Consider the following 14,312-nt stretch of genomic DNA (forward strand, 5'->3'; position numbering starts at 1 on the left):
TTTATAATTTATCCTGGTTCAAACGTATATAATAGAAAGCTGGGAGTCGAGGGAATGCTCTATTTGCTTCACAAATTTTACTCTGGGTAATTGGTTGTTTCCCTGGCTTCTAATATTCCTTTTTGTCAGCAGTATCATTACTTCTTCTAGGCATTTGCAAGCTTATGCCTTATGGCAATTGCAATTAGCTTATAGCCGTCTCACAACACAAAGTAGTGTTCTAGATGCAACTGTTTGACCATCTGAGGTCTTTATTTGTCCTATAGTCAATACGCACTTTTGTATGCACGGTATACGACATTGTTGTAACGGAATGAGCAAACATATTATTGAGGAGATAACATACGAGAAAGATGAACTGCAGACATGGTAAAAGTAATAAAAAGACATTTGTGAAATTCATAGTTTGGTAAACTATGATCTACTGTCTCACACTCATTTGTGAATATATCAATTCGTGGTACAAAAACAGTTTATATATTTATAAAAGAAGATGTTTATTATTTGAATTAATCATTACATACTTCATTACGGTTCTTCAAACAGTATCGATACTTAATTGATATTGATAATGTCCCAGTAGAACTGCTCGTTCAGTGGTTCGCCCTTCTTCCTGCAGGTGTACACCCTACCGGCGGAGGGGCAGTTCGACGAATACAGATACTCGCCATATTCAACACTTTCGATGAGATAGTGTCCTTCGGGGGCGTGCTTTATATCCCAGAGAAGATTCGAGCCGGAGGGTCCAGGAATCCACGTCAACACTGTACGCCGATCCCCATCATATGCAAAAGCATCGGACCCGGCCACCAGTGGTTCATTGAGGTGATGGTGAACAATTTTGTAGTAATTCCCCTCACGTGTTGGAACCAGACGCCACTCCTTATGAAATAAACTGATCGATTTTCCGGTGGCCACACAGCGACGTTCCGAATCTTTCGGCTCCGTTGCGTGGAGATGAGTATTTTGGTACACGCTAACCAAATGCACGCGTTGATGATCACTTCCCAAGCGAGGAGTATGTTGCGACATATTGACTATGGAAACTGTACAGGCAAAATGAGCACGTTGCATACTTGCCACACCATATTTACAACATCGTCATCGTCTTCATCTTAGAAGCTTATCAGTACATGAAATTAGGAATATTTGATTATTACCTAAAGTTCGTTCTCTATTTGTTCATCTGATAAAGTTATCTGCGGAACTTTGTTTTATTTTTCTGTTGCAGTGATCTTTTGCTAATGAGAATATGTTAAACCCATGTTAACGAACATCGTTTGCATTTATGCATGCGGCATCAAATGAATGTCACAGTTACATAAAACGCATTATAATACCTCTGAGAAAGCCTGTTGTTGGACTCCCAGCGTCTCTTTTGGTCAGTATGTGATGGCGCTGACTCCTGCTGTTTTTACTAAATCGCTTACATGCCCAAACAGCTATTGTGTGTCTTTTAGAAAATTCTGATGATGGGTTTATTTGGTACACCCAACCGGCGATTTTTAGATTTTTTAACAATTCTGTATAAGAATCTAACAAACCCTGTATAAGAACTGGGCATATGCGAAGTTGTTAGATTCTTATACAAAAAATGTAAGCTATCAAACAAATATTGTTAGAAAAGCTTACAAAATTGTTAGATTCTTATACAATACTTGTATAAGAATCTAACAATTTCGCATATGCCCAGTTCTTATACAGGTGCGGGTAGATTCTTATACAGAATTGTTAGGAAATCTAACATCCGCTGGTTGGGTGTACATATACATACACAAAAATGCGTTTTTTACGCGTTTCATTGAAATTATTTGTATGTGAAATTGATTGAAATCAGTTTCATTTCACTTTGTGATTGGAAAATAATTACTAGTGATCAAATTGCTGTTTTCAGCAAGCCTATCCTCCGGTGCCTCACAATTTTCAACAACGTCAACAATGCAACTACCCTTGTAGCATAATTTGGGTCCATGCAAAATGTTGAATCATTTACAATAGTTATGCTGTTACTTTAACATAAGGTCGCATTCCCATATCTGCATGAGTTTGTGTCTACAGGGGCCAAATCAGCCTTAAAGGCAGTTTAGGTGATCCAAGAACTTCTTGAAAAATACTGAGTAGCACACATGCTGCATATTACTTACCGCAGCTTATTACAATTCACATAGGGTAAAAGACCCAATAGTGGAGGAACTAAGTATGCTCTATCACTATTTGTGCTATACTTCATTTGACTTACCTCGAGACTACATAAGAAAGATCATTAAATATATTTCAACCGAAAAGTGTTGTAACCAATTATTGATGCATTGTTCCAATAGTTGCGTTATTTATTATTTCGTGTTCCTATAGTTGCGAATCCCATTGTTTTCATATTGAGCTCGCAACTATGGGAATACCGCAATTATTAGTGATACTTTACCGATTTTAAAGGAAATCCAAACCTGTTTTCTTTTATTTCGTCTAGTGACATATCAACAAATTGATGGATTACATGGGTTGCTGCGTTAAATACGTAAATTTTGCCTTATCACAATTAAGTTCACTTGTCATAAGACGTCGTACTTGACTCGACTTACGACTTACGAGACACTGAAGACGGCCTTACTGTTGAGGTCGAAATACGTATCTGTCAAGATACAATTAAGTGGTGGAATTCAATGGGATTGTACAAACTCGTCTTATGACAAGTGAAGACATTTCACTAAAAAGCTCAAAATAACTTTCTTAACAATTAAGTTGCTGTAACCAAAATCAGTTCATAATGTGCCACTTGGGATAGAGCTACGGAACCAACAGAAAGAATGGATTCCAATCTATCTGGTAGTAATGTCAGTTGAACAAAATATGCTAAATATAGAGATAATTAGCCTTTCAAATTCCAAGGCCAGGCCTACGTTTTGATACATTTTTAAAATGGATAGTCAAAAATTAGGGGAGATTTTAAACACTAATAGCGCCTTTAACTTCCGATGGATTTTTAAAATTTATATATCAATCGAATCGGAAACGCTCCATCAATGTGCTAGTTTTATTAAAACTTTTGATCATCATTGTGTTACTATAGAGAATTTGTTTTTTTTTGTTATAAACCCAGTAAAAATTCAGACATGGACCTCAGTTTGATGAGTGTAATGGGCCTTTTGGTCAACCGCTTCATATGTTCTGTGTATAAAAAGTGTTTCTGACGCGTTCTCTTTTTGCAGGGTGGCCACCGAACCGGGAAAAACGGGAAAAGCGGGAAAAAGACGGGAAATTGAAGTCACCGGGAAAAAAGCGGGAAAACCGGGAATTCAGAACATGAACCGGGAAAAAATATATATCCTGGTCACGGCACCAATGTTTCGTCCAGGGTGGGACGACCCTACAGTGTCTCGAAAGTAACCTCCGAGTTGGCACGCTGCCTCTCGGAGGCAATAAATCAGAAGTCTCGATCAAGCAGAAGTTTTCTTTAATCGTCGCCCAGAGTATCACCATAAGAAAAAAGAACACAACGTAGGGTCGTCCCACCCTGGACGAAACATTGATTGATATTTTGATAACTTACATTAAAAATTCTTCAAAGTTTTTAATGAAGTTGATATAAAAAGGAAAGTTTTTCTCTTTGATATTCATTGATCAATCGCTTTCTAACTTATTTGATTTTAGTACATAATGTGTGAGGTATAAAAAAAGTAGTTTTTTTCTAGATCCAATTGTCTCTAGATCATTTTGATTCCAATTTCGAGTAAGCGGCTTTTTGCTGATTTATGATATTTTGTACGTAAAAGGAAAACGGAAATCATTTCAAATCAATTCATGCGTACTTTTGTTGAAGGATATCCTTAGTTTATTGGGTTGATCAGAGTTTGCAGAAATCGCACTTAATGGATAACGAACAACGATAAAAGAGAGGCAAAAACAGATCCGAATCATAACAAGCCATGATAACAAATTTATCAAACTTGTATACAAGTGCGAAAAAACAGAATCGGATAGGCAGCCACCACAGAAAAATGCTGATTCTCGCTTTTTTTTCGCTCCTTTCGTGTTGGTTACTGCACAGATCTGTTCAACAAGTTGAAATGCATCGTCAGAGCCAGTGCTCCCCGCATTTGAAGCTTTCTAAAAGAAATTTATCATGAGCAATAGCATCCCGGATCAATTCTCTATCATGACAGTTTGCGTAAAAAGTTTCTCGTGGTATGCTCCCAGGAATCGAATATCGAAATATTCATTCTTTCGAATGAATGTTTTCATCTTCAAGTTATCTAATATCCAAGTTTGCCTTTGTACTTTTGTTGTCTGTATGTAATTTCCAATTGCACACAATTCGAAAAAAATAAATATGACACATTCCACGCACTTCTACGCCAGAGGACCAACATTTCTAACTGAAAATTAGGGTCCAGTATCAATAGGACACGAAAACATATATATTGAATTATGAGAAGAAAAGATTTTTTCCATTGAGAATTGGTTTAGGAACATAGTTTATCAGCCAATCAAAGTAGTAGACTTTTAGCATGAGAAAAAGACTTCGTAATCATTTGTTTACAAATGTGCTCCATCGCACCTATTTGGGTTCTAATGTATTAATGAATACACGATAAAGAGGAATAGAGGCTTTTTTAAACATCTCTCGCACATCTTCACACTCAACATCATCAGGTACTCATAAGAGTATACGCTACGAACAATTTGCGAACTTCGATACTTTAGTCACTAGACACCAACTCCTGCCGCATCCACACAGTGATTCCAATCTTCAAAATCCTCAATAGCAGGACTTCAAAAGCTCCTACCGCATCCACACAGTGATTCTAATCTTCGAAATCCAGTCCGAAATCTGAAAATAGAGAGAAAAAAAATGACAAGCGCAGAAAAAACCGTCTAACCTGGTCAAGGCCTACTTACCAAGAAATTTCAATCAGAAATGTTGTTGTTTTTTACTCTACGTTTCTACTGGAACGTGGTCTGCTGTTGTTTTTTACTCTACGTTTCTTCTGGAACGTGGTCTGTTTTCAACTTTTTATTTATACCCTTTCAAAGACATTGGTGTATGTTTCATGCCTCAACAAATGTTCATTACAAGAGAGTGCACTACTTGCGTGCATTTTAAATCTTTACGCTCTAGAGTCAATATTTTAAGTAAAATGAGAATTGCCGATACCTCCTATATAAATTACACGGTCTGTCACGTGAGACGTGTCAGATTCGACAATTCTCGAGTCATTCAAGACGCATAATTGGCACAATTGTTGTATATTCAAGATCAAAGTGAAATTCATTCCAACGTCTAATATAATATGTCTTTATTAAGGACCTTCCTCAAGGAATCCAAAATTAAATGCACTCGCGTTTACAAGGGCACCAGTTGAAGAAATCAAAAAAATTTCCCTTGATAAATTGAGAGTTGTGTTTGGTTCTCGCAATGATGCCAATGATTTATTGAATTCAAAATTATTTTTCAATTTATACCGAGTATATGCTCCATGCGACTCATGTGAAATCACGGAATTATTTATGATGAATTTTTAGATTGTTCAGATGTTATCAATCACGGCTCAGGAATTTTCAAAAATAAATCTATTAAAGCGGTTAAGATATTAGATTGCACTCGTTTGTCAAAATAAAATACTCTGACAAAGAAACTAAATATGAGCACTCTAATTGTATAAAAGTAACATTTGCTGGATCTATTCTTCCCAATTTTGTTCTTATTGATAATGTTATTTTTAACGTTAGATTTATTTCCCAAAACTTATGCATTGTAATCGTTGTCTTCTTTTTGGGCATACATCACATTTTTGCTCCAACAAACCGAAATGTTCTAAATGCGGTGATGTTCATAATTCGTCTGATTGCGAGAAACAATCTGATGTTTGCATTTATTGTAGAAAAATTCATCATTCATTCAAAGATTGTTCAGTTTTCATTTCCAACCAACAAAAATTTAATCAACAATTAAAAAATAAAAATCGATTGTCCTATTCAGAAGTAATTAAATCTTCTGACAATTTTATCTCTTTGAATACATTTGAGCCACTATTAAAAGTTGAAAATGAGAATGTAAATGAAATCAATGATAATTTTGTTTATAAACCTCCTAGCAAAAGAAAAAGAAATCATAGTTCACCCAAAAGCCAAGATTACAGTTGCGATCCTCAACCCTCAACATCTTATGATAATAATTTCCCTCATCTTGTTCCTCCTTCTAATTCTATTCCTAATTCTCAAAATAATATTCATAATTCTTTTAGAAATAATTACGATCAAACTAATACTAATACTAATCTTCACAGTAATGAATGTAACGATAATTCTGTTTTGAGTATTTTGGAAGATTTAATAGAGCTTTTAGGACTTAGTGATTTTTGGAAAAATATCATTAAGAAATGTCTTCCTTTTTTGGCTTCTATTCTTGAAAAAATAAATTCATTTTGGCCCCTCATTAGTTCTTTCTTTTCATCTTAATGGCTACTAACAATAATAAATTGAACATTTTACAATGGAATTGTCATAGTATTATTCATAAAAACGATAGATAATAGCTGTAATACATAATAATAATATAGATATTTTTTGTATTTATGAGACATGGCTAGTTCTGGAGAAATCTTTTTGTATTCCTTCATTCAATATTATTCGAAAAGATCGTGATGTTCCATATGGAGGAGTTTTATTTGGCATTCGTAATAATATTGAATTTAAATATTTAGATATTTCATTAAATTCACAAATTGAATACATTGCAATTTCAATTAATCATTATGGTTTGACGTTTTCAATTATTTGTTTGTATATTCCTCCTAGAGCAAACTTTTCTATTTCTCATTTAAAATATTTATTAGCTGAAATTCCTTCACCTTTTTATATACTTGGTGATTTTAATGCTCACAATCCTGCTTGGGGTAGTGACAAAACTGATGGTAGAGGTTCATTGATTATGGATTCAATCGATGAACTAAATTTGAATATTCTTAATGACGGCTCATTTACTAGAATTGCTGTTCGCCCTGATCGTCATTCATGTATAGCTCTATCGCTTTGTTCTACTTCATTATCCATGAACTTCTTTTGGAAAATCATTGATGACCCAAATGGTAGTGATCATTTACCAATAATAATATCAATTTTCAATAAAACTCATAAAGCGGTATCTGAAGAGATTATTGTTCCTGATTTAACTGTAAATGTTGATTGGAATAAATTTTCTGATTTAATATCTCATTCATTAACTAACTTTGACAATTCAATTTCACCCCTTCAAAATTATAATATGTTTTTAAAAATATTGATCCAATGTTTACAAAAGAGTCAAACTAAAAAAAATCTTTCGATTTCCCCAAAGAAAAAAAATCCTACGTTTTAGTGGGATGACGATTGCTCCGTCGCTCTGAAAAACAAGTCGATTGCTTTTAAAAAATTTCGTCATCTAGGATCTAGAGAACACTATTTTCTATATTGCAAAGCAGAAGCACAATTCACTAGAATAACGAAATTCAAAAAAAGAAATTATTGGAAAAATTTCATACAAAATCTCGACAATGATACCTCTTTATCCACATTGTGGTCTGTTGCACGTAATTTAAGAAACTATAATTCTTCGTCTCAACCTATCTTGGAATATACAGAGGATTGGGTCGATCAATTTGCTTCTAAAATTTGTCCTGATTTTGTTCCTTCTTGTTTAGGCTTTAGAAATAATCAAAAATTCAATTATTTTTCAGAACTCAATGCAGAATTTTCTGTTGAAGAAATGGACTTGGCATTATCAGTCACCAAGAATACTGCTCCTGGTTTAGATAATATAAAATTCATTATATTACAAAAATTACCTTTTGAAAGGAAATTGCATTTACTTTCTTTATATAATTCTTTCTTATTCCAAAATATTATTCCTCTAGAATGGCGCTTCATTAAAGTAGTTAATATTCTTAAGCCTGGTAAAGATCCATCGTTAGTTGATAGTCGTAGACCTATTAGTTTGTTATCATGTATACGTAAACTTATGGAAAGAATGATTTTAAACCGTTTAGAACTGTGGGCTGAAAAAAAAACAAATTTATTCGCCTGCTCAATATGGCTTCCGGAAAGGTCGCGGTACTCGTGATTGTATTGCGCTTTTATCTTCGCAAATACAATTGTCTTTCAATAAAAAAAACAAGATGTTCTTGCTACGTTCCTTGATGTTTCTGGTGCGTATGACTCTGTTCTAATTGATCTGCTATTTAATAAATTGAATGATCTTCATTTACCTTTTATTATTTCCAATTTTTTGTACAATTTATTTTCATTCAAAATTATGCATTTCTATCATAATGGTTCTTCCAAATTGATTTGTTATAGTTATTTTGGTCTTCCACAAGGATCTTGTTTAAGTCCATTTTTATGTAATTTATCTACCAGTGATATTGCATACATTATTCCTAATGGTTGTTATTCAATTCAATTTGCTGATGATAATGCCTTATTTATAAGCGGAAGCAGTAGAGAAATCATTCGTCATTTTATGCAATGTTGTTTGGATAATATTGATATTTGGGCACATAACAATGGTTTTAAATTTTCTATTGAGAAAACGAAATTCAAACAACATAAGGAATTTCACGTAGAAATCCAAAGAAATTCCGTAAAAAATCCTGTTGAAATTTTGTTGGGAACAATTTTTGTGAAACTTTAAAAAAATCACAAGGAGATTCTGTTAAATTCGAAGCACGCATGCCCGGTGGCATAGGCAAACTCCTAAACAATTTCCCGTGGAAATTTCAAAGAAATTCCCGTGAAAACTTTAGAACAATTCTTGTTGAAATTCCAAAGAACTTGGAAGAATCTCCAGGAACAGCTCATTAGATTTTTCCGAGGAACTTAAAAAGATTCTCCCGTTAATGCCTTAAAATATCCTGAAAAAAAAACTTTACGTTACGAACGTAATAAAAAATCGCCAAGCCATCGCCGACCAAAATTATGACAAACGTTGCCGCCGACGATTTTCGGATCGGCGCTGACCTCTAACGGTAGCCAGAATCCATGAACGGACCAACGGGATATTTTATTAGATGTTATATAACCAAAATAAAGATTATTTGAGCAAAAGTTAAATTTTCAGCAACAACAAAAAAATGGCTCGATTATCCGGAGGATTCGATTATCTGGAGGGTTCGATTATCCGGAGTGAAATTTTTTTCAACACTCCGGATAATCGAGTCCGGCCTGTATGTAGAACAACGTCTGCCGGGTCAACTAGTTCTGAATAAATCGAAATCATCCACTGTAAAAAAACGGCATGAAAAAAATAATTTATAAATCAACTGGACAAAATCGAGTTTAAGGCAGAGGGAAAAATTGGTCGGATTAAAGGCTAGATTTGAGGTCCCCACGTACTTTAAGACTAGTTCACACATCAGGAGCTTGTCTGCAAATTTCGCTCCCATGTGTGTGGACGATATTTTTGGGTTTCCGTTATGAAAAATTAGAAATTCGGCCCGATTCAAAATAAATCCGGCGAAAATCTCCTTAAGTCCGAGCTGTGAAGCAGCCTGAATTGGCCAGGATTTTTTATCTTTTTGCGATGAAATTGCATTAGTCACACTTTTTTTTTGGTAGCACATGGGAGCAAAATCAAAGGACAAGATTCCCGAGGTGTTAGGCTACTTTTAGCGTCACTTTAATCAATTTCGATCGAAAAAGACTGTGAATTGATTAGATTTGGGAACTTTGACTATTGTTTGTTATTTTCAATTGTTCAGATTAAGATAAGTTTTTGATATTGGTCAATAAAAAAAACCTTAGTGTATGTCTAAGAAGAGATTAAAATAAAATTTCAAAATAACCCATTTTTTTTAGTATTAAATTTTGTTATTTGCGTAATTTTCTGATCCGTCTTGTTTTTGTCCGCGTCCCTTTGAAGAGTGAAATATTTGTAGTTTAGTTTTTTCACGACTAGCATAATACAACAGAAGGTTATGGTGGTGAATGATTCACTCTAAAATATTTCTAATTTCTTACACGGAAATGAAAATTAAGCCCATAAATTTTGAAGTTTTCACAGCTCTTAAATTTTATCACAAGGTTTTTTGACATGTCCCGTTTTGCAATCGCGTTTGTCCCGTTTTTTTCACAGAAATGATCTCGATAGCCCATATATTATTTCACCTTTTTCATCTCTGGCCTGTTACATCTTCAAAAATCAATAACTGGACACTTGTCCTAAACTAGCAAGTTTTGATTTCCAAAAACAAATTGTTCGAACAAAGTTAGTTAGGGATTCTCTAGTAATGTTACAGTTGCAGTTATACTTCTTCTTCGAATTACAAATTTTACAACTGTCAAAAATATGAAATAAGAGATGCACCTTCAGTAGCAGTTTTAAACGACATATGTTTTAAATAGAAAAATACGCGCGGCTACAAAGCAAGACCAAGGGTGGCTGGGTTCGATTCCCGGTGCCGGTTTAGGCAATTTTCGGTTTGGAAATTGTCTCGACTTCCCTGGGCATAAAAGTGTCACCGTGTTAGCCTCATGATATACGAATGCAAAAATGGTAACTTGGCTAAGAAACCTCGCGGTTAATAACTGTTGAAGTGCTTAATGAACACTAAATTGCGAGGCGGCTCTGTCCCAGTGGAGGATGTAATGCCAATAAGAAGAAGAAGAAGAAGAAGAAGAAGAAGGAGAATAGAATGAAGTGACTTCTTTTGTTTTAAACATAATATAACTCGAGTAAATACTGTTGCAAATTCGTGCAAAAATACAACTGAGCAGTATTCCAGTTATATTTTTTCTAACGAAACTGTTCGAATTTTTAAAGCTACGTATGTTGAAGATGGCATTTTTACAGTTTCAATTTCATTTTCTAACTACCATACAATTTATAACTCCCCTAAAGATGTACTCAGATATACAAGTTACTATTATGCAACTCATTTAAGTGCTATTATAATGGTCATTCAAGCACTCATTCCTTTGATACGGAAAAGTAGATTGTTTATCACTCAAACACGAACTGTAAAACCAAGTATGATGCCGAGAATATGTATGATCTTAAACTATATACAACTTTTTTTTTTTAATTTATGCATATCATAAATTAATAATCAGTTCACCCAATTCTGAGGCACGTTGGCTGCATAGCAACCACACGAAAAATAATAGAGGCTTTTACACATCACATTTTAGTATGGAACTGTGTCAACCGCAGCAGAAAAGAAAATTCTTGCATCACTCAATCCCCGCATAACGTCTACTGCACAAGTCACAGGGCCGAACACGCAGAAGGGACTTCCGTCGTTGGCTGCAGCTACACTCGTACGGAATGCAGAAACGAACCTATCGCAACCAAATTGGCTTTGTGTGAAGTCTACAGCAACAGACGGACACCACCGCGCATATTGTCCTACGTCGGAAAATCCTGCACGAGAACAAACAATAAATGCGGAAAAGGGAAAACGAAATTTTCACGACCTATTTCGTAATCACCTGACGGGTGGCTGTGCGGTTAATGCGTGCGTCTGTGGCACGTTAGAATAAAGGAAGGAAAAAACACTCACCTGGAGATTCCACTCTTTTGGCAGAGACATTTTTCATAAATTGATGTAGCAAATTTTCCGTTTTTAAAACTTGGTTTCATTGGATTTATCTGTGGTTTCGACGCGACGGGAGATGCTTTAAAGTTGCAGCCTCTTTGACCCGACGGCGACGACAACGACGACGATTACAATTTGCGGTAGAATTCAGTAGGCTGGAAACTTTCGCAGACGTCCGAATTTAGTTGACTATGTTCGCACTTTAGAATTCTTTGAATTCCGATTAATACTTATTGGTTTGGTGGTTCAGCGAACCACAATTTTAGACAAAATACTGATTTAATCCAATTTCAATTGAAAACTTTGACCTATTTTCTAATTATTTGCGGTTTTTATTATTTCTTTTTTGTTGCTCAGTCGTGTTTTTTCCTACAGGAGCAAGCACTTTGTTACGCCCGTCTGGCGGCTTTGACGGATTTTTCAAAAGTTCTCCGTAAAGAATTAATTTTCAAATCTACACTAACAACTAGAAAAATTTGGTCTAGATTCGGTCCTATATGATAGGAAAATTTGTGTCTTGTTGCAACGTTGTTCGAAGTCCCGACCAGACCGTCGTTTGGCCACCCGTGTCGTCCCGTTATCGATTTTTTGCTCGATGCAGATTTTGATTTTCTTTCAGGTTTCATAAATCACACGATACGACGAACTAACTTTATCACGGGTACTGGACTACACCGAAACGCGTACGCCCTGAATGTTTGCTTTCTGGTCGGTCAAGGGAAAAGATCCCTTCCCAGAAAGCCTTCGGAGGAAAAATCTCCTGCTTCTGATTTTTTTTTGTCTGATGTAAATTTTTTTATGAGAGGCAGAGGATGTACGATCGCGATGCAGCACTGATGACGGCAGAAATGAAAATGTCCAATCAATACTGGCTGGTCTGCTTCCAGAGCCGAGGATTTTCCGTCCCGCGGAAAAGAACAACATGATGGGACTTTCCCGGCTCGCTCTGACTCACTAGTGTTATTAAAGGTTTTGCCGACCGCGGACCTGCGCAGTTACTTTGTTGTTGTCGACATTCAGGCGTTTATAGCAAACAATATATTAGCGATTGCTATAATAGGCTCCAGTTATGAACAGGAGAGAAATAAGCCGGATGGCTTTCTTTTGCATTAACAGCGTAATTTTTATTCTTAATGAAAGTTCAATTATTTCGAATGATTTATGCCATTCTTTCAAATCACTTAATGTATCTCAATTGAACGAACAGCATTACAATATCTCGTATTTGTTAGGATAGGTCTGTTATTCTGTTTTATGGCATTACTTGTTAGTCGTGTAAGGACATTGACCTTTGATCAACCTTGACATAGTATTCTATAGATTAATCTACATAGATTGCCGCCAAAACAATTTTTATGGCATTGAGCGTCGCGTCTATATCGAACGACTTTTGTGTGGCACTGGTTCCTTGTATTGTTCCCAATTAGGATATAAAATTAGCTCCCAAATTAATCATCAAAGACTGTGTTCAGCTTGTGCTTTGTTGCAATTATATATGTGTGCTCATTGCTAAAAAAAAAATCACAAACATATGAAGCCAAGCTGTTTGTGTCCATTTTTTCGATTGTAATTGAATGGGATCAATTTCAAGTAATAATACTTCTTATTGGCATTACATCCCCTACTGGGATATTGCCGCATCGCAGTTCATCAACTATGAGGTTTCTAAGGCATGTTGCCATTTTTGCTCTTGATAAAGGTTTTTATGCCCAGGGATGCCGAGATGATTTGCAGCCCGAATATTTCCTAGACCGGATTCGAACCCAGCTATTCTCACCATGATCTTGCTTTATAGGTTTGAAACTAACCGCAAAGATACATTGCGAACTGATTTAACGGATTTAACGGCAACGTAAATTGGCACAATTTCCCAGCGAGGCGCGACGCATGAAGCTAGGAGTCCTGGGACTGAGTGAACTGACCCGTTGACCAAACTTTGGAGAACACAAACTATCCTCGGTGTCCGGTACCTCGGGGACAGGTATTGTTATATTCCGGTATTCGAGGTGACAACACTCCCCGGCACTGAGAAGTTGGTTTCCTGCCGTGTCGAAGCCGAAGCAAATCAAGTGTTGGTAAGAATAATCATTGCCAGATTCAAAACACGGGTTAGGAACATCATTATAATTCAATGTTATTCGCCGATCGATGTTACCGATTTATAGGGCATTTTTACAGTGAATTGAATGAATTTTAAATAATTTAGAAATTTTAATTTTAAAATAAAGCACAACATCCTTTCATGAGTGCCTTTCATGCGAAATTGATCAACGAACTCACGATGCTTTCATTTGGTCGCCTGAAATAGAAAAAGGCGCTTTACTCTCTGTCTTATGACGATCACGACTTATTCCAGTACTGAATTCGGTCTTTTATCATCGACCGGTACACAAAATCACGTACCCACGTACTCTGGTGATGAACAAACTGAATATCAAATCGACCACATCTGCATCAGCTGAAGATGGAGACGAAGCCTTCTTGATGTCTGGAATAAACGCAGCGTTGACATCGCGTTAGACTATCGCCCCTAATTAGCGAGATTCGATTACGCATTGCTTGGATTCAGCGGCGGCGAATAAATCGTTTGTAGAAGAAATTGGAACTCGAGCAGCTGATGTTCCGGAAGGTGGCAGCGTAGAAGATTAATGGACGGTCACTAAGAATGCCTTTATTTAAACAACCTTAATAAGCTGCACATTCATGCCGTCCATGGTATTCGTCTCTAGAAAAGGAAATTGAACG

At 35.8% G+C, this 14,312-nt stretch overlaps 1 protein-coding gene across 1 annotated transcript in view; it reads right to left on the minus strand.

Moving 5' to 3' along the window:
* The window catches only part of LOC134225183 (uncharacterized), a 96,175-nt gene extending 83,772 nt beyond the window's left edge, over positions 1-12,403 (minus strand). Inside the window, exon 1 of the mRNA XM_062705045.1 lies at positions 11,532-12,403. Coding sequence (XP_062561029.1) covers positions 11,532-11,561 — 30 coding nt within the window. The 5' untranslated portion in view covers positions 11,562-12,403. The remainder of the gene's footprint in view (positions 1-11,531) is intronic.
* Between the last annotated feature and the right edge of the window lie 1,909 nt (positions 12,404-14,312).

This window comes from Armigeres subalbatus, chromosome 3 (genome assembly GCF_024139115.2).
Source record: "Armigeres subalbatus isolate Guangzhou_Male chromosome 3, GZ_Asu_2, whole genome shotgun sequence".
NCBI classification, from domain to species: domain Eukaryota; kingdom Metazoa; phylum Arthropoda; class Insecta; order Diptera; family Culicidae; genus Armigeres; species Armigeres subalbatus.